This window comes from Peromyscus maniculatus, chromosome 8, assembly GCF_049852395.1.
Source record: "Peromyscus maniculatus bairdii isolate BWxNUB_F1_BW_parent chromosome 8, HU_Pman_BW_mat_3.1, whole genome shotgun sequence".
Taxonomy (NCBI): domain Eukaryota; kingdom Metazoa; phylum Chordata; class Mammalia; order Rodentia; family Cricetidae; genus Peromyscus; species Peromyscus maniculatus.
The window spans coordinates 73,580,556-73,608,185 of NC_134859.1; the positions used below are offsets into that span (position 1 = coordinate 73,580,556).

The following is a 27,630-nucleotide window of genomic DNA, read 5'->3' on the forward strand; positions in this document are numbered from 1 at the left end:
GGCAAAACACCCATACACATAAAATAATTTGCCTAGTAATTCTGAAAAGCACTTGGTATGCAGAGAAGAAAACAATCAGCAGCCTGCCTACTAGCTGGCACATCACCAAGGTTTGTTTTTTGTGTTGCCCATTATGGATGGTTTCATTGGCAACTTGGCATCACAGGACAACAGTACATGATTAAAACAGTTAATTTTTGTTGGGGGACATAATGCTCAATGAAACAGTAAGAAAATTCAGTAGGGATGGAGAATGACTCAATGTTTAAGACTGCTCTTACAGAGGACCAAGGTTCAATTCCTAGCATCCACAGGGTAACTTAACTTCAGGCTCAGAGGATTTGAGTCCCTCTTCTGGCTTCTGAGAGCACTGTATGCACGTAGTACACAGACATACATATAGGCAAAACACCCATACACATAAAATAATAAATTGGGTATTTAAAATTGCTTCTATTAAGGAAAGGAAAAGACAGCATCATTCTACAAGTACAGGAAAAGTCAAGAACAAATGATATATTTTTTGATTCCTTGTGATGAGGGGTAGGTAGAGATCTTGGAACACAGTGTAGCTTTGGCCTGAATAGCCCACATTTTCACTATGACAAACCAAAATGACTTTCACATTAATACTAATTTGCTATGGGTGTGTTTTAAGTTTTTCTAAAAAAATATTTCTTAGGTGAAGCTTAGGTTATTTGCCTGAGAGTTATAAGAGCAACATAAGCTAGGCAGTAAGCTATGTAACTAGAGAATTAAGTCCTAATGAAATAAATTCAATATTCTTAGCTATGGCAAAAGATTTACATTTAGTGCCCTTTAAGCTCATGATAAGAAATGCCATGCTAACTACTTTAAAAAATACGTCTTTATTTCAAGTTCATGTAACATGATTCAGTTAGGTGAAATACTTAAAAACCTTGATGCCACTTGATTCAAATACTGCAAACATGAGATGAAGCGCACTATTTAATTAAGTAACTGCTTTTAAGACTACTGCATATACTTTCTAAACTAGAGGCATGCAAGTGACATAATGCATGTCTTTTTCATAATTTCCCTCTTTGCTTCCCTGTAATGCTCTAGCAGTATCCAGTATGAAACTATGAAAACCACCATTCTTCTGGTTTGAGATGTATTTAATTAAAACTGCAATTCTACATGTTATTTCCACAGTCCAGTAATTTATTTTAAATTGGAGTAATTTCAAATTCCACAAACAAAACTGAAGAACAACAATATTTTGTTTGAATTCTCTCTTCTGTACACTCAGTGATCTAAAACACCACAATATCCAACATACACAAACCTCAGGGAAGGGTTAGTAAATACACACGTGTGGAATCATGGTGCTCTTTGTTCCTGAATGGAATGGTCCCACAGAAAAAGCACAGGATACAGCACAACATGAGGGCACCTGTTACACATGAAGTGAGCAAAACACACTAGCATTTTCTATATGCGCAATGGGGAAACCTGCATAGGTTAAAGGGCCTTTTATGCTCATTTAAAGATCAGGCAAGTTGTCTGTATGCATTTTTCAAATAATTTGGAGAGTGCTATGATCCAATGTAGAATATGCTGATTAGTGTTGTCTTTGTTGGCATCGACAGTCTTGCATGGTCACATACCAATTCTTTCACTTTAGCTTTTCTTTGAATAAAAGAGATTTAAATGCATTTAGACAATACATATTGAAAGCTGTTTACATACACTAAATTTAAGAGATTCAGTATTAGAGTTTCTTTGTTTCTTTAAACACTACAGAGTGCAAATCAAGTTCTTCACAACAGATTGAATAGTAAGCAGTTCTTCAAAATATGAGGGGGGAGAAAAAAGCCCACATGAATACTATTCCCCTTTGAAAGAAGTTCTAACGGATGCGGAATGTGAAAATAAGGTTTTAACATAGGCGATCCAAGTCTATAGTTAGAAACAAAAAAGTAGTCCTTCATGAAATAAAGGTTACAAGAACACGGTGCCTGTTTCCCCGTTTATTAAATGAGAAGTGGGTAGACGATGCTTCAGTATGAAAATAGGAGACTACAGGATCAGCTTCCATCTCACATGCTGTACCCAAAGCCAGGCTGTGGCTGCCCATATGGTGGTGCAGTGTAACCATAACCAAAAGGTGCCTGGGGAGGGACTGCCACACTGGGTCCTGCTGTGAGCATCAGCTGGGGCTGACCTAAGGTAACAAAGAGGAGGAGAAGCTGTTAGCACCCAGGTTTAGCACTATAATCTTCCCCACTCGAGCAGCGCAATCACAATTCACTGAGTAAGTTGTGTGGGGCACTTTTGACTGTCCCAGTTTGGAATAGTCTGACCCTGAGAAGGTTCCTGCCTAAGAAAAGCCAACGGTGCAGGACTGAGGGCCACAACATCCTATATTTAAAGCAGTAACACATGCACATTTGCCATTATCAGGCCATACATCTGCCAACAAGCCTATCACATAATACACATTACATTTAGTGACTAAAATTTTAGCACAGGAAAACTTTATAAGTTGTTAAAGTTAATTTAAATCTCTGATCCTAAATATCTGAATGGTAATGAAAACCAATACGGGTCTAGCAAAGAATCCAGCGCTAATTTAGAGACAGCAATAGAAAAGACATTCAAATATGCACTAAAAATGCAATGCATTAGGTATGAAAAACATGACAGCGTATATACCTTCTATCAAATACTTGCTGATGAAGCTGAAATAGTTGCTGACCACATAAAGAAAACATGACATGTAAAGAACTTTTAGAGAGAGAAACACAATACCTCCCTAGCCCTGAAAATCATCTCCCACTAGAATGTAAGCTATCTTTCTCCCAGTACAACAGACTGTGTCCCCTTCTTGTAGTAAAACCAAAATTGTCTTTAGTAAGGAAGTTTTGGGTTTTTTTCGAAACTGGTTTACCAAAGAATCATCTCTGGATTATCTTGAAAATTCTAACCCTAGTTCAACCTACTTAAAACACCATGAAGGCCCAGCAGTCTGTGGATGCCTACTAAATAACCACAACAATCTTTGTTTTCCTGTTTCACATATTTCAAACCTCATGAAACATTTTAGGTCTACCCAGTCCTTTGTCAAAACTACCCTCTCCCCTAAATTGCTCCAAACAGTTTATCTGTAATAATAATAAGAATAAAGATTCCTATACTGTCATTTTCCTTAGTTGCCTGAGACAAAATGGTCATCATTTTATAGTTCCTTCCAAAAAACATCTGGCTGTAAAACTTTTAATCATACTCCTCAAATCCAATGCTCACCAAGTATGAAATGCAAAGGGTAAGTAACCCACACAGGCTAGTATAAGAGGAAGTCAAACTGCTTTAAATAATTACTTTAGGGTTTGAATGCTCTCTCTGGAAAGTTCTCAAATGGAAACTCAACACCCATTCTCTGCCCTAGATAGATTTAAAATGACGATGCCTTCTTTCTGCAAAGCACACTGAAGACAGCCATGGCATACTGGCAAACTGAATCCATTGTTATTTCTTTCTTAGTGACTTAGGAGTAGACAGCCCAGTCACCAATCAGGCAACAGGGAAATCTAGGCCATCTTCAATGACTATATATATTATATTCTATGCATGGAAGATTATCATAGTGGAAAACATCAAAAAGAGTTTTAAATGGTCCTCAGAAGAAAATGCTAATAGTTGAGAGCGCTATTCCTTAACTCAGCAAATCATTTGCCCCTTTCAAAGCCTGCTCCATTTAAGAAGGTCTAACTTAAAGAGAGACAGATTACCATAAACGATGGGCTGGGTCTCTGTAGCCTGTTCTTCTTCTTTTCTCAATGACTCCGAAGCATCTAATTTATCCACCTAGAGAAAAACAGGTCACGTGAGTTAAAACCTCAAAAGCATTACAAACTTAGGTTTATGGCAGAGAGTGGAAAAGCCTTAGTATGTTAAATTCTGTCAAAATAAAACAGACTGGCAAGAACATTCTCAGGCCCCGTCAAATTCAACGGCAATATTCATACTTGAGTAAGGGTGGTTTTCAGCACTGTGGTGATAACCCCTCAGGAAGGAGGGTTTATAAATGCATTAGAGCTCACGCCAGGCTAAGTAAGACTGGACATGCTGGGATGCAGCCTGAGCAAGGAGAAAGTGAGAAGGAAGGGTACACGCTATCAGAGGTAATAAGGAACTCATGAACCATAAAACTTCCTTCCCCAGGGGAACAGGTTTGCAAAAAAAAAAGTGCAGTCTAAGGGCTAGACTAAGTAAGTACCTGACCAGGACAAGCCGCCTCGCCAACTGTGGAGGGCTCCTGCTGAGGCTTAGAGTTCACAGACAGAGACCTGAGTCTAAGGAGCTCCATTTTCAATCTTACTGTATAACATCATTTTCCTTAGTTGCCTGAGACAAAATGCAAAGATTAATGGTACATGTCTCTAAGAAGTAAATAGGATTGCCTGACTTGGCTCCAACTTTGAGAGGAAAGTTTAACTTTTAATGAAGCCAAAGAAACTAATGACTATTGTATACTAACTAACCAAAATGGGCAATATCAGATAATATCAGTCCCAGTGTGTGAGGGAAGAGGAAAATGGCTATTACCAGCTCCTTTAAGAGCTAGGTGGGGGCTTTGGCAAACCACTTCTTCAGCCCTTGGATTTCCCTCTCAGGCAAAGGAGGCTGAAAGAAGCTGAAGTTCCCTGTGGGGTTAACAGAATTTCACTCTCTAAGTTGACACACACTGAGAAAAATAACAGGAACCTGGCATTACAGAATCTTGTGTACCATATTCTTCCATTGCCTTTACACTAGCCTATATTTGTATTTAAACTATATTTAAAAGTTGGCGTCTGAGCCAGTTTTTCTCTACAACTAAATTTCAAATCTCAGTGTTCTATGTACTGTTTTTAAGACCAAAAGTGTGCTAAGAATGTGAGTGCAGAGAGGAACCTCATACATTCCTCCAAAAGGCAATGTGGAGACATGGGGTGAGGAAGGTGCATGAGCAGACACACAGATCCATGGGTAAGTTGTAAAAACTAGATCTTTTTAAATGCTAAAGCAGTACCCGTGCTCTACTGGAAACTTAAAATAGCACCTGTGACTGTACACACAGGCAGAGGGTTAGGACAGTATTCTTTTGTACTTTAAAAAATTACATGTATTTACTGGGGGGCAGGGGACGGCAAGCATGTGCCGTGCTGTGCATGTGGAGGTCAGAGAACAATGTGTAGAAGTCAGTTTTCTCGTTCTACCATGTAGGTCCCAGGGACAGAATCAAGTGTCAGGCTAGGCAGCAAGTGCCTGTCCCAGCTGAGACAGCTCAAGACAATGTTTTACACGTACTCTAATTGCTCCATGTGAAAAGCAATCTGGGTTTAAGCCAGTCCTGTTAACAGACTTTGAGAAGCAAGCTTTAGTAGTGTTTCTACCCTAGGAAAATGGGTTTGCTTTGTGTTTCAGGGTTGGTTGGTGGCTGGTTTTTTTTTTTTTTTTTTTTTTGGTTTTTTTTTTGGTTTTTTTTTTGTTTGTTTGTTTCTGTGTGTGTGTGGGGGGAGATAAAGGCTCATTGTGTATCCCTGGGTGGTGGTTTGCTTTTATATACTGTTTTCTTATTTTAGAGCCTATGTGATCATATTATAAACTATCCTAATTATCAAATTAAAGACTATCATGGAATGTTAGGATTGTGTGAAATACCCATTATTTGGCATCCAAATTTGTAAGAAAAATTATTCATCTGTAGAATTTAAAGCGCAGATATGCCATCAAGGTCATTTGGGATTGGCTAACCTAGCGAATCTGTGAGAATAGTCTACAAGTTATACAGGAAACATGGATGCCTGTATACAAATAATTTCTAAGACAAAGAAGAAAAAATGAAACCAAAAAAAACCCAGCACTGCATAATACACCTCCAGACTTTCAAGGAAAAACAAACTTAAGTAAACAGACACATATAAAAGTCAATGTCTGATTAAATATTGAACACAGGTCTGCTACAGAAGCACATGGGAGACTAGAAGAGCCAGCATTATCCAAATGCCCAGTCATTGACATAGGCAGGGAGGGAGGAGGAAAACTCAAATCCCAGAGGAGAAATACAAACATAAGCAAAAATGATTTTTTTTTTTTTAATAATGGGACGGCCTCTGGCACAGGAATTTGTTTAATAGCCCAATTTAGATTGCACAAAACAGAAAAATCGGAGAAGGCTTTTATGAACATAAGCTTTTGTTAAGAGCTGTAACAAAAGTTTCTGATCCTTGGGTTTAAGAAGAAAAATTAAATATAATCATGTCCCTGAAATCAGTTCCATTGTTAATACTGAAAAATCACTAAAATGCAAAAGGCTTTTCCACAAAGACTGCAACTTGCTGCAGAGTAAAAGTTAACATGCAGTCAGTTATTTTGGTGTATGTGTGCATGAAAAAAAGGCAAAAGTACTGAAGCAAGAAGTGAGGTCTGAAGATGACTGGTGCCATACAGGCTCTCAAGAGACACACACAGCCCACAGCAATGCTCTATGTTTCCGAGTAGTATGATGTAATTGCAATGACTTGGACATGCTTGATTTAAAACAACGCATAACACTACAGTTCAATTACCCATTTTTCACACACACGCTTTCTAACTGCCTTGCTTACTAGCTGCTGAAGGGTCTCACACACAATGCATTTTACTCAGGTTTGCCCTAAGTTCCAGTGGTGACTCCAGTCTGATCAACAGAATCCCAAGGCATTGGCCCCACCCAAATTCACTTCAATTTAACACTCCTTTACTTCCCCATCCCTTTCTAGCCATCATTTTACACCAGGCATAAGTTTTAGAGTCGTTTCATTTATACTGGGACGGAGGACAAGCCAATGGAGGAAGCAGCAACCAAATGGTGCCCAAATTTGGCATTCTTGGATGATGAGCCAACTACTCAACAAGAGAGCAAATTTTAGGTAGTTTCTAAGGCATGCCTTATTTCAGATAGGTGTTAATAATGCCTTATTATAAACATAAACAATCCATGTTGCTTAGCAACAGTTACAGCAAGCTTGGCTCTCTCACGATTGAAAAGATTTTGGTTCCTCTTAACAATGGACTAGCACCATGAGAACTGGACACCTGGAGAAACATGAGGAAAGTCTCTTCGGAAGCAGCTAGTATCTCTTGTATCTACTTTCAGCAAAAAAAATTAGTAAGAATCAAGAGATCAGAAACTGGATCACAGTCCTTCAATACCACAAAAAACCCAGAAAACAAACAAACAAAAAGGCCCCACAGAACTCCAAAAGCCTCTTAGGGCATGTACATACAGATATAAATTCAACAACTGTCAGGCAAACTCACAAAATAAAAATAAAAAATAAAAAATAAAAAGAAGATGTTTTAATTTATTTCAAATATTCAGAGAGTCCTACTATGGTCCAGATACCCTGACAGGGAAAAGAAATTTCCTGGTAGTTTGGAATTAATATTGAAACTCACCATGCTCAGTTTTAACAATATATTAAAGAGAGACTGTGAACCAACTACTGATTAGCCTCCTGCCCTTCCTAAAGCCTATTAGCCGATTAGTAGCAAACATCTACTAATGTCCTACAGCTCTATTATAGTTATGTTCAAGGGACTTGCAGAGGCTTAGTGAAAATTTATTGGGGGGAAAGCAGCAGCAGCAGTGTAGAAAAGGAAGGAAAAAAATCATGCAAATTCCTTAGACTTAGTCCTCCAGACTTAAAGATGGAAAAGAATCAACTTTCACCTTTTCCTTTATTGCATCAACCTGCAAAGGAATTCAGAAGGTGCAGCTTAGAAAAAAATCAAATTCCATATTGAGCATAAAAAGGTAGAATCAGCAACAAAGGTTCAGGGGGGAAACATGTACCCACTAAAAAAGGTAGGAGCGAAGTGGAAGTAAAGGGCATACGGAAGCAAAATTGAGAATCCTTTTAACTTCAAGCTCACTGCAGAAGTATTTATGCTAAGTCAGTGTGAAAGGAAGCAGCTTAATGGCTAGTAATGGACAGCACTTAGGTTAACAGCAGCCAGGTCTCAAAAGGTGGCAATTATGCATAAGAAAAGAAGCTCATCTCCCCTGTGGCTACGCTGTGGTAACTGTTTTAATCACAATGAACTGAATTTACATATAAAATATTACTCCTTTAAAAAATCTAAGTGGTCCTCCTAAGGAAATTTCTCTTGTTGGGGGTTGTTAGTAGTGTTTCCCCGCTTGTACTTGTACTCAGGCACGCTGAAGAGATCAGAAGTGAGACTTCAATTTTAAGCTTGATTTGCTCTGACAAAATGGATCTTTTAAAATCATTTAAATTTTCTATGCTTAGCTAGTAACTCAGGGCAAGCAAAAACTATTCTAACATCAAAAAAGAAATGCTAAGACAAACAGTAAATTTTATAAGGTGGCTGTATCCTCAGTTTATTTAATGTGTATTTAGGAAACATGATTAATTGCAAATTTCCTATGGTATTTTTAAATTAGGTATCTGATTATCAACAAATCTGTGATGATTAGCAGGCTGTTAATATAATGCAGCTTCCCCATGGGAAACAGGTAAAGACATGAAGTCAGGAACCAAACAAAGGGAAATCTACAGATGTATACATGGAAATCTGGGTTACAGGAATTAACTGTAAAATGCTCAAGGTTTTCATGTATTAAAACAGAGAGTGCTGTTCACTGTAAGAACACAGAGGATAAACAATGATAAGCTGAGTTACCCTCCTAGTCATAGCATCTCTCAGATCTTAAGAAAACTTCCATGTAATAGGAACATTTTATGATCAACTAAATAATTTATACTAGAGAAAAATAATGAAAATAATATGCATGTAGAATTACATATACCCTCAAGAGTATTAGCTCTGAATATACTTTTGAGCATCATTACCTTGGTCAAATATTCCTTCATGACCTGGATGAAATAGGGCATGGCAAAATCCATAATATTGTGCCTCCATGCAGTTTCCAGGACGACATCTGGCCTTAAAAGATCGTAACAGGTAAAGAGACAAGCTCCGAAGCACTCTCTCTTTTCTTCCTGCAAAAACCACTGTAGGAGTTCTTCAGCCAATTCCGTATCTTTCGATTCAGAGGCATACTGCATTGCGTCCTATTCAGAGGAAACAACGAAGGGCAGAGGTTAACCCAAACATGCTGACTTAAACCAGTCCTGAAAGTAAAAAACCCCACTGACTTAAAGACCATATTCACAAAAGGGAGTCACAGTACCAACCCTCATACCCATGAAACTAACAGTTCGATAAGATCAATTGTAAGATACCATTTGAATTGCTTGGACAGCCCACCCCCCAGTTTATCAACCTTGTAAAGGCTGTCTTTCTTGCACAGCTCTACGCTCTGTTTCCAGCGATTGTTGCCTTTGAAGAGATAAGCAGCAATTCTTCTGAATTCAATGAGTTCATGTTTTTCCAAACGCTGAGCAAGTGAGATATTGTCAAAGTTGTCATAAGCATCTATTGATGTTCGCAGAGCCTGAAGAGACAAAGCCATTCAAAAGTCAACTAAAGGCTTTCAGTTTAACATTTACTTTTCACAATTCATTTTGATGGAAGCAATTAGATGACAGCATGAACTATAACAACATAGACTCAAGCATCAAACCACAGAAGTTGTAGCCTATGTTCAGGTGTCAATTTTCTTCATCTACTTCTAAAACAATAAATAAAATCCTCAAATGTACTGTACCATTTCCTACAGGTGCAATTTTCTCCGAGGTTTCCAGTATCAATACTAACTTGAACAGCTATAAAACTGGGAGAATATGTAATGTGGGCAAAAACTCATGCTGCCAGGAAGCTAGTCATAGACTTCTACATGATATTCAGCCTTACAAACTAGACTCTGAGCCTAAAGGAAAATCACGCTGAGCCGGGTGCCTGAGTCTGAGGCAAGCCTGCACTACGAGGCAAGTTCCAGTCAGGTCAACAGTACGTGAAAAAAAAAGGCAATTAGCACATAAATAGAAACTGTCTAGGTTAAGCTATCTTTCACAAGAGCAAATTTAAAAGACAAATACTAAGACATTAAGCAAGGAAAGCAATAAATAGTTAATTCCACTTAATAGCAAGAAAGTTTTATGGACTAATTGGAAAAGCCTAGGCACTCATGTGCCTGCTTTTTAATAAACGCTAAGGGTAACAGTAGCTTTTACTACAGAACCTGTTTAAAGCCAACTTTAAACCTAATCAGAACCTGATGTTTTAAGTATTTATAAGAATCTAAAGGTTTTACCTGGTAATCTTCTTCTGTTATAAAGAGGTTGTTCAGTGATTCATTCACAGATTTGTTGTTGTGGTTCTGAACTGAGCGTAAATATGGTTTCACCAGTGGCAGCTGTTTAACCTTTAAAATAAAGTTTGTTAGAAAGGTAGCCATAGTTAAAGGTCTATGACAACAACTCTTATCCAAGTACGTTGAAATCTTCACTATCAAGTTCAACTTAAAATGGTTACCTTGCTGAAATAATTGACTGCACGAGTGTGATCCAAGCGTGGAGACAGCACCATGAGCAAGTCATTTAACAACAGAGGCTTGAATTCTAAGTAGAACTGGATTGCTCTGTAGTATAATTCCACATTGGCCACCTAAATTAGGACAAATCCATGCATCAAAAGCCAGTTCCTCCCCAATGAGCCTTCTCCTTCCATAGGCCATATTTCTGAGGTTATATACCTTGGTGATGATGTCTTTGAACTGCCCTTCCTTCCATGCATCGGTTGGATGATTCATCATGGTGATTATGGCATTATCATATTCTTCATACTTGTCATACAGGAACACCAGCTCTGCCCAAAGATGAGCTTGTTCTGCAGCTCTCAGCACCTGCATAACAAAGACCAGTTGCTCATGATGCAAAGCCGACTTCTGCTACCAGCCTGCTGTAACTTCAGATTATTAGAGTTGCCTCACAGTGGTGAAGATTGACTACCTTAGGAATATTCACTCTTGACCAGAACAACTCCAGGTGTTCCCTCATTTTCTGTGGCTTGAATTTAGAATACAAAATAGCTAGCTCGGTAAACATTCCCATGTGAGCTCGCTCTAGTCCCAAGGCTGCCTCCAACATGGTGATAAGTTCTTCAAAATAGCCACGATCCTAGATAAGAGAAATGTGCAATTAGTGGAGAGATTACGTATACAAAGGTCTCAATTCATATACAGGCCTGGTGTACATTACCTGATAGTAGTTGATAAGTTCCTCTAATTCATCTGCATGTACTACAATATGAAGTCCACACATCTGAGCAAGACGGAACTCTTTCCCATCTACACAGGCAAAGCAGACCTGGAATAAACATTTTCCACTATGAGAATCCAAATGTAAATGCAGAGAGTTATTTCAATTCAACAGTACAAATAGAATTTTCAAAGAGAATCTTAAGTAAGTCATCATTCACACTTGGGTTTAGATTACCTCCTTCCATGTTCGAGTACTATTAGCTTTTCTAGCACCATCAACTGCTGCCTGATATTCACCGAGGTGAACAAGAGTAGATGCCAAGCGTCCAAAGTTAGAAACATTATTGTACAACAGCTTAGCAGCATCATACATTTTTTCATCATAACAACGGTCACCAACCTAGGGGGAAAAGACAATCCATGATCAGTAAAATACAGATCTCAGCTCAATCTTTTTTCAATTCATATCTTTACACTGAGGAATAGATAAAGACAGTTGCATATGTTGTAATCCAGCACCCAAGAAGTTGAGGCAGGAGCACCCTAAGTTCAAAGCCCATGAGGGATTCTATCTCCAAAATTACAAACAAAATGAATGAACAGATACTCTGTCTCTCCCAAGGTCAATTTAATTCCTTAGCTCTAACATGTTGATTCTTCCAAAGTAATAAAGTTGCTCAATCATTGAGTTTGACATGTGTTTAAAATGTGGAGCTAGTAAGATAATTCAGTTGGAAAAGTACTTGCCTTGCAAAAATTAGGACCCGAGTTTAATGCCCACCACCCACAAAAAAAGGCCGGTGTGTTTGTGATCCCAGCACTGATGCAGTGACAGAGCAATCCTTTATGTTTGCTGGCCAGCTGGCCTAAATCAATTAAGGATGCCCAGGCCAACAAGAAACCCCGCCTTTTTAAAAAAAAAAAAAAAAGTGGATAATGCCTGAGGAGTGAAACCAGAGCCTTTATATGGACCTACATACAAGCATCCCACTAAACACACACACACTTAAATAAGAAACCCACTTGCTGAATATGAGCATTATTTGGCCCATTGATGAACTCTTCTAACTCTGCAAGGCGGTTTGTTTTAGCCAGTGCAAATATCAATTCTGTTTCCACATAGGACTCTCGAGCCTTCTTTCTGGCCATCTGCAAATACTTCACCAGTTCTTCCCAGTTTCCTAAATAAAAGGACAAATAAGCCCATAGATTAGAATCGTTATTTTATATTTCCAACCAAATATATAAGATCTGCTATTAGTGCCCCCTGGCAAATTTTTTTTGAGAGTGTCATGCTATGTTTATGTTTATTTTAGTGACACCCAGGCCAACAAGAGACCTTGTCTTTTTTTTTAAAAAAAAAATGGATAGTGCATGAGGGGTAAAAACAGAGCTTGTCCTCTGGCCTTCACAGGCACCTACACAAAAGCATCTCATTAAACACAAACACACAAATATTATTATTATTATTCCCAGGCTGTCCAAGAACTAACTTAAGGCCTCAGCTTCCGAAGTGCTGTGATGGCAGATGTACATCACTTAACCAGCTTAACTCCCTTTTCAAAGAAACATTACAGAGAATGACAAATATAAAAATGGCTATACCTGAAAGTATAAAAATTCCATTATACTTCTGTATTATTGCTATTGGCCCAAAGAATATTTGATACCTTCCCCACACTCTTCCTTTAAAGTTATATATGAGAGCTCTATCAGGATTTTATCAGACCTCAAAACAAAATTAACCTTCTCTACGGACCTTCTAAATTCACACAGTGCAGTCAGTCTTTACTGGATCAAGATGCTGGGCAGAAAGTTTTCACAAGTAATCAGGAACTATCTAACCTATATACAATTAAAAGTTAAGATACCTAAATGCTTGGCTTAGTAATTCTCCGAGGTATCAAAGACATAAAGACTAGAAGTCATACCACTAGTATTGGCAGCCTGAACAACTTCCATGTAGGACGAAGGATCATCTGCTTTGATGTAAGAATCAATGGCTTCCTTCACCATTCCTTTCTGCAGCTGAGCTTTGGCAAGTTGACTCCAAACAGCAGGCTCATTGCAGCGTTCAGCAAACTCATACGCACGATCCAGGTTTCCAATATGTTCAATTAAGACCTGGGCAACATTTTTGAATTGGTGTTACAGTAAAATGGATCTTACACATCTACACTGATAGCATTTCATGATTATTCAACTGTGATAGCAATCTATGCACACCCTCATAGGACAATGCTCTCTTCGCACCAAGAAAATTATAGTCAGTATCTCAATTTATCTAATTTCAAGATTTACCTGAACTGCTGAAGTATTGACATCAAACTTCCGGAAAATAGCAAATGCTTCTTCAAACAGCTCATTGCTGATGGCAATGTTGGCAATATCTGGAGCATCGTAATTATCCAGGCGGTTAATATACTCCATAACACGTGTCCGGTCAGCCTTAATCGCAGTGAGGATGAGGAGGTTTTGCAGATTCCTTTAGAAACAAGACATTCAACCACAATGTTTAAAAAGCCTATCAGTGGTAAGGAATAACCACTCTGGCACTAGAGGGTTATTTGTCTCCGAGGACAGGGTGAGAAGAGGTGGATGAGAAGAGTAAATTCAGAAAAAATTGCCTCTGATCTTTATTTTCTGTTCCTTCCCTAAACTGATAGGCCACAATGAAAGACTGATCAGAAAGCCAGAGCAATCCTGTCAGCATACCTGTGTTCACTGAATACAGAGTTATCAAGGACAATTTTCTCCAGTAGTTCAATGAGTTCATTAGGAAGATCTGCTGTCATAAAAGCCTTCACTGTTACAGACACTTCTTCTGGGTCCTGAGTTTCAGACAAGGCTGTCTGTACAACCTACAGAGGGTATACAGGGAACAAATATAAAAAATCAAGGTATTTTAAAAAACATGTTGCTTAGTAAGAATGTTAGATACTTCTCATTAGAAAACCTCAAATAGGAGGAAAACTACCTCTAACTCACTACTCAATGATCTTTGTACACAAATAGACATGAACACACATTGTTTATAATTTTGCTACTAACATTAGCAACTATATAATTTTTACTTTCCCTGATAAAACACTATTCATACTAACACTTATCACTGTTACTTTAATGGCTTCTTATTTCCAAATCCCTAGATGTAGATTATAAAAGAACCCTGGTTTGGGCTACTTTCATATGCCCAGATGCCACAATGATTGCAGGAAGCTGTGTATCTACTTGGGAATGGGCCTTGGAAATGCTTCCCTAGGATTAAGGAAAAACTCAGATGTAGTAATCTAGTCTTCAAAATGCTGTACCTGCTTGTCAGAAGAATTTAAGAATCATTATAATAACAAGCAATAATTAGCACTTTAAATTCAAGCTTTCAGTATCATAGAGGTATAAAAACTTAACTGTGGTGCTGTGGTTATTTAGTTAGATTTGCTATTATTGATTTGGGTACTGTGTGTGCTGTTATGTACTATTCCTGTGGTTTTGTGTCTGACTGTGTGTGGGTACATGTATGTGCATGTATCAAAGGTTGATACCAGGTGTCTTGCCCAGTCACTCTCCACTTTATTTTTGATAGAAGTCTCTCCAAGAAGCTGGAGCACATCCATTTGACTGGATTAGCTGACCAGGCTATCCCAGAGATCTTCCTGTCTCTGTCTACCCAGCACTCAGGTTAAATACAGGGGTACATAAGCCCAGCTTGTATGTGGGTGCTAGGGATGTGAACTCAGGTCTTCATGCTTGTTAATGGAAACATCTCCATGATACTTACTTGGACTTTTAAAAAAAGAATTAGAGATAATAGGATCATGACACATTGATAGCTCAAAGTGAACTCACACTCACATTTTTCCTCTCTCAAACTTCTAAGTGCTGGGACTTCAGACATAAGACATCATACCCCCCCCCCCCCCCCCCCCCCGCCGAAAAAAATCATTTGGACTTTTGTATTTTCTATTATCAATCCTCACTGTGTGCTGACTTCCATGAAGAAGTGTTTTAAATGTCTTCCATTTAGCCATGTGGTCAGGTAATAATTGGTAGTCAATCCTAATTTATTTCCTTTTAATGATGATGAATTTAAGATAATTTTGTTTTTAGATTCCACTTTCCTTATATTTAATGTATATCTATGCACAATTTGACATTTACATAGCATAATTTTAATTTTTTTCACTTTTTCTGCTTTCTGCTATAGTTAAATATGACTCTTTGAATATATCTGGGTATGTAATGAAAGTATCCCAAATCAAAAAGAAGGGAAACATTTTTTGCCATTTTTACCTGGTCAATTAGTGGTCTTCTGTATGGATTGCTTTCCAGTAGCACACTACCCCACAATTCCGGATCTTTTCTACGGACCAGGTAGCGGGAAAGACTTTTGAAGAGGGAATTCTCATTGCAAACCTAATTGAAATAGCAAGAGTTAATTTCAACACTAAAAGACTACAGACTCTGAAAATTATTTGCAATCATGTCAACTCTGTCTTGTAAGAAATCTATTACTTTTATATAGAACCTTGGGAATGTTACAGTCAGACTTTCTCAGAAACTCAACAATGGAAAAAAAAAAAAAAAACAAGAATTTTTAGGGGCTTTAAAAAAGCACGCCACTGAACCAGGCAGTGATGGCACATGCCTTTAATTTCAGCATTTGGGAGGCAGAGGCAGGCGGATTTCTGTGAGTTTGAGGCCAGCCTGGTTCTACTACAGAAGTGAGTTCCAGGACAGCCAGGATTGCACAGAGAAACCCTGTCTTGGCGGGGAGGGGGGGGGGGAGAATTCCATTATTGCATCTGTTTATTTTTTTTTATTTTTGGGGGATGATAGTCTCATGTACTAGAGCTTCAAATTCCTATCACCCTGCCTCCACTTCTCAAGGCTGCAATAACAGACATGTACTACCATACTCAGCTTATTTTCGATGTTCAAACGTTAGTATTATATTACTTTAAATTATAGGCTTTGCATCATGTTCTAATACAGGGCTGGTTACCTTCAAAACTTTCTTTCAGTGTTTTATTAAACTATTCTTGCACACTTACTTTTCCATATACTTATGCATAATCTTTGAAAGTATGTACATACATAAGTTTCTTAGATCTGATCATTGAACTGATTCTAGAAGTAAACACATCTCTAGTACAGATCTTGGTTACTAATGGCATCCTTCGATAAAAGAGGTGGAGGGGAGGTTCCCCTGGAAAAATGAGCAACTCTAAGCTGGGAAAGTTACACAATGTGCATGCTCTACTGTTTAATCAGAAATGAAGTGCCAACAAACCAGGTGACAATGTGAGTTCCAATATAAAAAACAGTATTTTTTTATATATCTGTTTAACTATGCAAAGATGAGTTACATTTGTTTATGTTGTAGAATATTTGTTTAACTATGTAAAGATGTGTTGCACTTGTTTAATTATTATGTAAAGATGTGTTGCTGTTTTACCTTGCCTGCCAAAGGCACCTGATTGATCTAATAAAAAGCTGAATGGCCAATAGCGAGGGAGGAGGTATAAGTGGGACTTCTGGGCAGGGAGAGTAAGTAGGAGGAGGAATCTAAGCTAAAAAAGAAAAAAGAAAAAGACACCAGGGAGAGGCCCAGGGCCAGACAGAAAGACACAGGAGAAGCAGGAAAGTAGGACATACAGAATGACAGGTAAAAAGCCCCAAGGCAAAACATAGATGAATAGAAACAGGTTAGTTAAATTAAGTTAAAAGAGGTAATGGGACAAGCCTAAGCTAAGGCCAAGGATCCATAATTGATAATAATAAGCCTCTGTTTCTTTATTTGGGAGCTAGAAAATTCCAACTACAAATATTAATGGATTATAATTCAAAGAGTAAAACAAGAATCTATAAATCCAGGAATTTAAGAATACTGACTGATAAATGACAGAATCTTTTTCTTTTTCCAGTGCCTGGGATTGTACCCAGGGCCTTGCTCACGACAGCCCAGTGCTCTACCCTTCAATTCTTAACACATAACTAATAACCAGGAGAAAGGGCTGAAGCTTCACAGAGGCTAAGCAGGGTGGAGGAGAAAAGGATATGTGCATGGCCCACAGAGCATGCTCACCTGTTTATAATGTGCTTCTGAATTCAGAAGCATGGGCCAAATGTCATTTAAGTAGATTCTGAGTAGAAATGTATGATCTAAATCCAAGCACAGAGAACCATTACAGAAGCACTTGATTTTAGGTGAAAAGCTAAGAAGTGATCCAGGGAAACTCAAAATGCGAACTGTTTTACTTCGGCCAGGCACAAGGCTCAGATGATGCAGTGCTTTCCCAGCACGGCATGAGAGGGAAGTAAGGAGACTATACATCTATGTGAGATGTCCAGGGGGTGGCAAGATGGCTCAGTAGGTAAAGGCACCTGCCACCAAAGCTGATGACCTGAGTGGGGTTCCTGAGATCCGTATGGTTGAAGAAGACCACAGATTCCCACAAGTTGTCCTCTGACCTCTACATACATGTGCACACAATGTAAACCTTTTAGTTGAAACAATATACAGAACAGACAAATCCACAGGGGTTGAGTGTGGTTTGGATCTGTGAAGGTCTGTGGGAAGGGAGAGTATCGAAAGAGGGTCTCCTTCCTCAGGGATGAGACCCTGGAAGGTGGCAAGAGTCGTGACGATGCAACTGTGAACTGACTAACAGCCACTTAGGTTCTTCACTTTACAATGGGAAAATCTGGTTATGCATTTATTTCACCAGTAAAATTTGTAACAGAATACAAATAAAAAAGGAGTTTTAGCAAAGATACCTGTCATTAAAAACATACATTTCTGGTAGGCGGTGGTGGCGCATGCCTTTAATCCCTGCACTCGGGAGACAGAGCCAGGTGAATCTCTGTGAGTTCAAGGACAGCCTGGGCTACAGAGTGAGTTCCAAGACAGGCTCCAAAAACTACAGAGAAACCCTGTCTCAAACAAACAAACAAACAAACAAATGCCATACATTTCTAAGAACTGATTCAGAATAAAAAGATTAAAGAGAGAAGACACAATTATGGTTCTAAACTATACAAAATCCTGACAACACTAAAAAAAACCAGATTCTTCAAAGTCCCTTATTAATGTCATATTGACTGTAGCTAGTATCTACTTATTCTTAGAAAATAAGAACCCAAAGGACACAAGTCCACATGGTCTATAACAGTTAAAACGCTCATGTTCAGGTATCTATGACCGTGTACAGGAACAAGTAAAGCTAATGGGGTTAACATGCCAAGGAAGAGTGCAGTCAGACTTTACATTTTGGGCACTTTTAGGTTTACTACTGTTTCTAATTAAAGTTTTAAAAAAGGACTTATCTGCCCAGAACTGCTCAATAATACCCAAAATCATATTAGAAATTCAAAATTTGCTATTCAGAGATACAACTAGTTAAAAAGTTACAGGTGCCTCTACAGCTCAGGAAGCAGTACTTACATTGATGAGTTCCAGATCACACTGGCCACGTTCATAAGCAACACAAGCCAGATGTGGGTCTCTCTTCTCACAGTACTTTCCAACAACACGACTGTCATAATAGGGGTTTTCTCGAAGAAATCTCTCTGGGTTGTTGTTACTGTCGATGTATATTTTGGCCAATGCATTGTGAGTAGCAGGCTCCTCACAGCCCTCATGAATTCTGGCCTCAAGCCAAGGTAGAAGCAGCTTCAATCTAGTGCGGAAAACAAAACCCCCATAGGCTATGTTACAAACAGCACGATCCTTTCAGAACTATAGAAATACATTTCGGAAAACAAAACGTGCACGCACGCACGCACACAAATCCAATTTCCACTCTGAAAGCCAGCTAGCTTGTCATCTTCTCACCAGCTGCTGAGCAGCTCCAGACACAGTCAACTATTCCCAACCACACTACAAGGGGCTACAGATTCATCTGGTGTCACGGGGAAAACAGGACCACACCTGTTTCGCTTTTCAACTTCAGCAACAAGCTCATCAGTAGAGAATTGACCTCTCACGACAAGAATCAAATTTTTAATGACATCTTCAGAGCAGTCAACATCAAGCAACCCTCCAATAACCACAGGGAGTCGACTTGGATTTACCTAGGTTTGTAAAAAAGAAAATAAAAAGCACAGCATTACATTAACAAGCAAAACTGAGTTAAAAACTTAGAAGACCATTTATTTTTAAAGCCCATAAACTGTGAATATAAATGTATAGTCAGATGAAGGAATTTAGCACAAGTCCAGCTAAGAAGGCCTCACAAGTCTCACAAGCATTGGGAGCACTTGCACCATAGTCTCCCATGTTGGTTTGCTTAATTAGTTCTACCTAAGGAGTGCTCTATGTGCTGAAGTCCAGGAACAGCAGCAGACAGGATGACCAGGGAAGATCAGCAAGTGCAAAGCTCCAGTTACGACAAAGCTGCCCTGCTAGATTATCTTCAAGAAATAAAACTTCTAACACCCAAATCTAACATTGTTTAAGACATCTGTTTGGGGTTTGGTTCCTAGACTTTACAACTTGTAATGGTTCTGTTCTCACACTTCATATACAGGCATGGATGTAAAATTTTAATCAAAGGTTGTGCTGGGACAAAAACCACTGGAAGCTACTCTAGCAGACCATTCTTAACGGGCACAAAGTTTCAAGAGCAATTCAGAATACTGCAGTGATGAGGTTGAAATGGTTTACCTTCTGGACATAAATCTCTATATACTTCTGAAGATTGTTTCTATATAAATACAGCACGAGGTCGTGGACAAAGTCAAATCGATCACAAACAATGATCAGAGGCAGCTGATCTGTTAGTTTTGCTTCCTGGAAGAGGGAAAAAACAAAAAAAGCTTCAATTTTCTCCTTGCATTAAGTAAAATATGAGAATCCTTTCTGTGCTGATGGGAGAGGTTTATACAAACTTCCCTCTGCTGTTAAAAGAAAGAAATGACCCCCAGAGCTGAGTGTACATCTCCCCATTTCAATACAGCAAAGCTTAGGTTCACAAGCAAAACATCAAGCCCTCCCCACACATCCTTAATAAAAAACTTAACAAATCAAGATTTGTGAGCCGCCAGCAGAGGCACACAGGTTTGAAATCACTACATTGGGACTTTCATTAATACTAAACAGTTCAGCTGAACTTGGCAGTTGATTTAGGAACTATCCTCACATCGGTGGCACAAATGCTCACATTTGTTTCAAACTAATGATTTATTTTCTAGCCCTCCCCCAAATCAAGCGATACACTCAGGCTCTAACAATCTACTATAATTAAGTCTACAAAGAGCACTGTGATAATGGCCATGAATTAAACACAACAAAGAATTTAAAGAAAAGACATCTTTAAATTGCCAACTGCTTCACCATTACAAAGACGAAGCTACAGTCCGACTTAGAGACTGACAGAGATGTTATAGACAGGTAAGGGTAAGACCTGCGTGGGGCAGTTACCTGATACATGTCCTGTTATATTCCACAGACATAAGGTACAGCACAAAAAACAACAGTTTCCATCAGGAATTCATTTATACACAGTGATACATCCCTCAATAAATGATTCCTCTAAGAGACAACTAAGGAAACAGAAACTAAGCAGGATAGAACTTTCCCCAATGGTAGCCACTTCTTTTTAAGGTTAGAATAAAACAGTTCTTTTGTCTTTGTTTCTGTTTTTTTCTTTTTCTTTTATCCTCCAGTATTGAGGATTAGGCTAGAAAAGTGTTCTACCACTGAGCAACATCCCCAGACCATAAAATGGTTCTTAAGATTAGGCTCTAGCTCGCCAATTATAAGATTAATCCATGAAAGGTTCAGAAAATATCAAGAAAATTTTGTGAGCTAAACTAAATTGAAAAAATAAAAATGGCTATAAATTTGAAGTTGAAGTTCAACTGCAGGTTGTTCACTTTAAGGGAAGGCAATGTATGAATATTTATTTCAAAAATTGAAAACATGGGCTGAAGAACTGGCTCAGAGGTTAAGAGCACTGGCTGCTCTTCCAGAGGTCCTGAGTTCAATTCCCAGCAACCACATGGTGGCTCACAACCATCTGTAACAAGATCTGGTGCCCTCTTCTGGCCTGCAGGGACACATGCAAGCAGAACACTATACATAATAAATAAACCTAAAAAAAAAAAAATGAAAACACTACTAATGCTGCTTCAATCATTTCTAGAAAGGATGTGTCTGCTTCTACAAATGCAAAGTTTCCAGGACAATTTTCCCTCCTAAATAAACATTAAAAAACTCAGTGTATCACATGAATCTTCTGTGCACAGAAAATATAAGCTTCATCACATTGTGGAAAAACATACAAGCAGATCACTTAGCAATTTCATTCTTGACAAGAACTGTGGTATTTTCTTATTTGTCTAAACCTGCACAACATGCATAAAACTAATGCTATACATTTCTAAATGTTTTATTTTTAATTATGTGTATAGTGATGTGCACATGGATGTAAGGGCCCACAAAAGCCAGAAGCATTGGACGACCCTGGAGTAGCAGGCAGTTTGTGAGCAATCCAACACACGGATACTGGGAACTGAATTTGAGTCCTCTGGAAGAGCAGCAAGCACTGTTCACTGATGAGCCATCTTTCCAGCCCCATGCTATCTATACATTTTCAACTATTTACTAAGCTATCAACCATTATTCTTGTTAGCAACCATTTTAAGACAAAAACTGCAATTGTGAAAATACATGCAGAGGTTTTCTACAACACAAATTTAACAACTATTTCTTGAGTACTTATGTATCAGGCTCTAAAGTAAACAGTCCTGTGTGTCTCAAGGAAACTGCCTCAGAGTGAGAAGAGACATGTTTCCTTCACAGCAGAGGGTATTACAGTGAAAATGAAGCAGGACAAGAGGAGGAACTGGGTACAGATATTCTACTGTTTGCCTATGTAATGTGGAGACAGAGGGCTTCAGGTGTCATTCCTGAGGAATACTAGTCATCCTATTCAAGACAGTCTTTTCATTGGTGTGGAACTCACCAAGGGATCTACCTTGCCAAGGGTTACAAGCATAAGGTACCACATCCAACATTTTCACTTGGGTTTGGGCTCTAACTCAGGCCCTCATGCTTGTATGGCAAGCAACTTACTGACTGAGCTAGTTTCCTAGCTCTTGTAGTTTCTATTTTAGGTCGAGTAACAGGAAAAACCTCTCATGACATTAGGTCAGAAACCTCAAAGTCAAGGAAGATATCATGAAGGTCTCAGAGAAAAATGGTCTGAGGCAGATGCAAAGCTTCCAATAGGCAAGTTCCAGGGATAGTGAGTCATCCAGGGAGACTGAGGTAACTCCAAGAGACAAAGCATAGTATAAAGTAAGATAAAGGGAACAAGGAATAGATCATGGGTCTGAAAATAGTTTCCCGTATCGGGCTTAAATGTTAAGTTTTTTGTTTGTTTTCTAAAGCGTTTCAAGATAGGGTCTCTGTGTGTAGCCCTGGCTGTCATGGAACTCGCTCTATAAAATAACTCAGAGTTCCACCTGCCTCAGCCTCCCAAATAATGGAATTAAAGGCGTGTGCCACCACTGCCTGGCTAGGTGTTGTTTTTTAAACTTGAGAATGTCATACTTAAGTTGTAATTGTTAAGTTTACTTCTGTTTTAACATAAAAGATAACTCAAACAGTATATCCCAAGGCTGAAGAGAAATGAAAAGATGAATTTAATAACAAAAAGAAATTCAACTAAGAATCTGATTGTATTAAAAAGAAAACAGAACAAGTGAGGATGTTCAAGAGGAAGTAAGCTTGGCCTGTGAGACGGTGGGGGTGCACTAGCAGCACGGACCCACAACTCCTTGCCTCGACAAGTTTTTTGGGAACTCTAGAAAGTTTGACTTTCAGCATTATCATACTAGCTAGGCTCCCCAAAAAAGTCAGATGAGCTAAGATGTTTACCTTTCATTCTACAATGTAAGACAATTTCAGCATTTCTTACATTAAAAACCCCTATGGGTTTATCCATGTAACACAGAGCCCAGATCAATTTAGGAGAACCAGCCAATACAGCTATGAACTATTTCCATGTGATAACAGGTGGAGAGGTAGGAAATGCAATTCTCATATAATTGTGCTCAATCTAGAATTCTCCCATAAGTCAAAAGTAAAATAATTTCTTATGTGTGACAGTGGGCAGGTGGTACTCTGTGGGTTTTGTAATTTTCCTGGTTTTTCATAGATAGCTACAAATAATTATTTTTCCCCACGAAATAACTGGTAGGTATAAGAATACTGCTAATAAGCCAAGTTAAATATTAAACAAGTTCCCAGTTCTTCACTGCGTCTATAACTTAGCATTCTTTAATGTATTATTCTCCAGTCCAGAACAGGAAGTCTTGACTCCTCTCCTACAGAATTCATGTGTCACAATGCCAAGTTTCCTTGACCCTCTTGATTTATGAATTATACATGATTAATGTTTTCATTTCCAAATTCTGGCAGATTGGATGCTAGAAGTAAACCTGGGTATTTTCTCACAAACGATCAAGAATCCTGAAAATGATACTAAAAGTAAACCAATAAAATCAAACCAAAAAAAAAAGAAAAATCTAAGTCGGGGATGTCAAGATAGCTCAGCAGGTAAAGGTGCTTGCCACTGAGACTAACATTCTGAGTTCTAGACCTAGGACTCACATGCTGAAAGACAAAATGACTTCCAAGAGCTGACCTCTGACCTCCGTGTGCTTGCCTGGGCACAGGAATACCATCACCAACACAAAATGAAAACATAAATAAATATTTTTAAAAAGAGGGTAAAAGAGAAGAAACCTAAGCCAGGAATGCTGCACGTGGCTCACCACCTATAATCTTGGCATTCTGGAGGATGAGGCAGGGCTATCTTAAACTCAAGAATGGCCAAGACACTGCAGAATGAGACTATCTCAAAAAAATAGGAAGGAGGTGTGTTAAGATGGCTCAAAGGATAAGGGTGTTTGCTGCCAAATGGATGAGTTTGCTCCCTGGGACTTACATGACAGAAGGAGATGATCTCTTATGCACACCCTTTACCCAGACAAACAATTTTAAAGGCATTAAAAAAAAAAAAAAAAAAAGGAAGTTAAAGCATTCAAAGGACGCACACCCATTTAGAGACAAGGTCTCACTCTGTAGATTAGGCTGGCATTTGAACTCTGAGATCTGCCTGCCTCTACCTCCAAAGTGCATTACACCTGTGTGTCACCACACAGCATTACACCTGTGTGTCACCACACGGAGAAAGATCTAAGTATCCTAAAATGTATCAAGAACAACTTCTTAAAAAGTTTTTCTTGCCGGGCGGTGGTAGCACATGTCTTTAATCCCAGCACTTGGGAGGCAGAGGCAGGCGGATCTCTGTGAGTTCGAGGCCAGCCTGGTCTACAGAGTGAGTTCAGGAAAGGCACAAAGCCAAACAGAGAAACCCTGTCTCGAAAAACAAACAAACAAACACAAAAAGCCGGGCATAGTGGTGCACACCTTTAATCCCAGCACTAAGGAAGCAGAGGCAGGGAGCTCTCTATAAATTCAGAGTCTAGCCTGGTCTACATAGTGAGTTCCAGGACAGCCAGGGCTAAATAATGAGACCCTGTCTTAGGAAGAAAAAAAAAAAAAAAAAAATCAAACAAACAAAAAAATAAAGTGCTTTTGAAAAAAAAAAAAAAAAAAGGAAATTCTGTGGAAATGAAACTGTCTTTCCTTCTTGTTAAACAGATGGTAGTTCTTCAGTACTACTTGCTAATTTCCTTCCTTATTTCTTAAGAAACCACAGAGTATTATGTTTAGAAAAAAATAACCCAGCATAGAATTTAAGAGTGCTAAGATTTTTAAATGTAAGGAAACTATTTCCAAGCATGACTGAACCCTTGTACAACTGCTGACCCTCAATCATGCAGAAGCATGCAGCTCAGTGCCACCTACCTTGAGAAAATTCTTCACTCGCTCAGGATCATAGCAGTTGCTTTCTCTGCAGATTCTCTCCACTTCTTTGATCTGCCCAGTCTTGCAAGCCGCCTGGATATATTTAAAGTGCACATCTGGGTCCTGACTAAAGTTAACAATAGATCCCAGAAAATAAAAGAGACCTGAAAGAAACAAAAACAACTGAAAATAAGTGACATAAGCAATTTTGTTTGTTTTGAGACAAGGTCTCACTGTGTAACCTTGACCGGCTTGTGTTTTTTTGAGGCAATATCTCTACTGGCTGTCCTAGACTGTCCTGGATTTTGTAATGTAAGCCAGGCTGGCCTCAAACTCAAAGACATCTTCCTGCCTCCGACTCCAAAGTGCTGAGATTAAAGGTATGTGCCACCAAGCCTGGCTACATGGACACTTTTGAGAACTAAAAATTATTTAAGCAATTAGAAGCAATTGTTACAGTAAATGTCCCTAATATAAGTTGACTACTTAAAAAGTTCAGTAAGAATACAAATTAATCTAGAAACCAGTTCAATAAAACAGTCCTAAGTTTCAAACCCTACAGAACAGAAAATTCTGTTTAAAAGTGTTTTTCTGGGGGCTGAAGAGATAGCTCAGCGGGTAAGAGCACTGACTGTTCTTCCAGAGGACCCAGGTTCCATTCCCAGCACTCACATGGCAGCTCACAACTGTATCTAACTCCAAATCTGACATCCTCACACAGACACGCATGCAGGCAAAATACTAATGCAATAAAAAATATTTTTAAAAGTGTTTTTCTGCTTTTTAGTTTTTTTGGGACAATTTTGTTCAGGCTGCCCTTAAACCTGTGACCCCCCTGCAGTCTGCCTGGCCCTCAAGTTTTCAAACAGTAAGAGATGAATACAAATAAGAGAAGACACATGAAAGCAGTTTGCAGAGAACTCTCTGTGGTGCCGCTCACAAGAGCTTTCTGCAGTGATGACAACTCTCTCACCTAGACCACCTGCTTCAGCCGCTCAGCTCCTGTGGCTCACCTCAAGCCCAGCTCGACTGACGACAGAAATGCAGTAGCTACTATGCTAAACGGTAAATTCCACATATTGTTAGCGCACCAAAACCAAGGGAACTTAAAGAACCTCCTCCTCTACCGTAGAGCACGACCACTACCAAGACAGAGGAAAGGTTAGGGAGGACTAAGTTCAGTCAACGCCCTAAGAGCCACCCAACAAGTGGTTAAATGAGCACAACAGCGGCAGCTGGGATGCTGGGCCTTAATGGCCGAAGGTGCAGACACTGCTAACTTCGCACACAGGCAGCTGCCAGTGAGCAATCACCCAACACTAAGCACCTGCAGTACCAACCTAGCCAAGCACTGCTGGGGCAATGAAGCACAAAATGCCCTTATAAGAACTGTTTGCTATTACAAGAGTCTGGTCTACGCATGCAATATTACTGTAACTCGTCATTAGTATTTTCATTTTACACAACACAAAGACCATACATATTTTACCCCCAAATTCTGCCTTTAATTGACTTTTAAAATACCCAAGCAGATGGTCTTCTACACTGTATATTCATAGGATCTCATGCACAAAGGCCAAGTCCCATAAAATTAATTTTATAAAGACAATCTCCAACAGCTTAATGATATGTCTCTCTTAACTACCAAGTCTTACATTCCTAATTACCTTCAAAACTCTTGAATGATTCAAAGAGTTCAATCAGAGACTGAGTCGATAGTTGTTCATGATACTTAGAAGCCACTTGAACACAGATCTGTAGATTTTGACGAATATTAGCAGACAGCATGGCTCTGAGACATTCTAGTGAGTCTTCAACTGATAAGGAGCCAAAGTAATTCACTAACCACTAGAGGGAAAAAAAACAAATCAATAATTTACTATCATCCAATGCCAACATACCAATTAACCACAACTAACAGGTAAGAAACAAATACCTCAGGGTTAAGAAGATGGGTATGAACAACTGCACGTTTTATGTCATACAAATCGGTGAAGTGTTCTAATGCACGCTGCAGTAGGCCCGCCTTTTCACACAGCTGAGCGATGTGAGCCCGGTCATAGTGGGTGAACATCTGATTCCCTAGAATAGCATCTGCAACCTAGAAAACCACAGACAGGAAGAGCTGGTCTCACTTTCTCCTTTACATCAGCATACACAACACCCAGAAAATACATTAACATTCAATACTGAGTGGATAAAGGAAAGTATAGCTAAATGTTCTTGATTAAGAAAATACACCTCAAAACTCTGAATAACAACCTGAACTTCTGCATAATTGATGACAAGAACAGGACTGGATGTATGACTAAAAAGCACAACAACTGTGCGGGCTAGGTTTTATGTCAATATGACATGGACTAAGGTCATCTGTCCTAAGTCATCTGGACTAAGGAGGGAGCCTCAATTTTGAAAATGAGGTTCAATGGCTCTAACAGACTGCTTATAGGCAATTCTGTTGGGCATTTTTCTTGACTAATGATGAGGAGGGGGAAAGCCCACCAGGAAAAGTGTCTTCCTTAGATAGGTGGTCCTGGGTTACAGGCTGAACTACCCAATAAATAGTGTT

The 27,630-nt window shown here is 38.9% G+C and overlaps 1 protein-coding gene across 2 annotated transcripts in view; it reads right to left on the minus strand.

Moving 5' to 3' along the window:
* Positions 1–1,164: 1,164 nt before the first annotated feature.
* Positions 1,165–27,630, minus strand: part of Cltc (clathrin heavy chain) — a 64,240-nt gene continuing 37,774 nt past the window's right edge. The window contains exons 12-33 of one of the 2 annotated variants that reach the window (XM_006983197.4): positions 26,998–27,162; positions 26,729–26,909; positions 25,062–25,225; positions 19,845–19,970; positions 19,110–19,252; positions 18,624–18,858; positions 15,470–15,592; positions 13,895–14,040; positions 13,481–13,664; positions 13,111–13,303; positions 12,203–12,360; positions 11,415–11,579; positions 11,178–11,285; positions 10,929–11,096; positions 10,673–10,822; positions 10,453–10,584; positions 10,232–10,342; positions 9,302–9,472; positions 8,868–9,089; positions 7,724–7,744; positions 3,756–3,831; positions 1,165–2,188 (exon numbers count right to left, since the gene is read on the minus strand). In XM_006983197.4, the coding sequence (XP_006983259.1) occupies positions 2,064–2,188; positions 3,756–3,831; positions 7,724–7,744; positions 8,868–9,089; positions 9,302–9,472; positions 10,232–10,342; positions 10,453–10,584; positions 10,673–10,822; positions 10,929–11,096; positions 11,178–11,285; positions 11,415–11,579; positions 12,203–12,360; positions 13,111–13,303; positions 13,481–13,664; positions 13,895–14,040; positions 15,470–15,592; positions 18,624–18,858; positions 19,110–19,252; positions 19,845–19,970; positions 25,062–25,225; positions 26,729–26,909; positions 26,998–27,162 (3,267 nt within the window). In that variant the 3' untranslated portion in view covers positions 1,165–2,063. The remainder of the gene's footprint in view (positions 2,189–3,755; positions 3,832–7,723; positions 7,745–8,867; positions 9,090–9,301; positions 9,473–10,231; positions 10,343–10,452; positions 10,585–10,672; positions 10,823–10,928; positions 11,097–11,177; positions 11,286–11,414; positions 11,580–12,202; positions 12,361–13,110; positions 13,304–13,480; positions 13,665–13,894; positions 14,041–15,469; positions 15,593–18,623; positions 18,859–19,109; positions 19,253–19,844; positions 19,971–25,061; positions 25,226–26,728; positions 26,910–26,997; positions 27,163–27,630) is intronic. The other variant, XM_006983198.4, reaches the window with a different exon arrangement.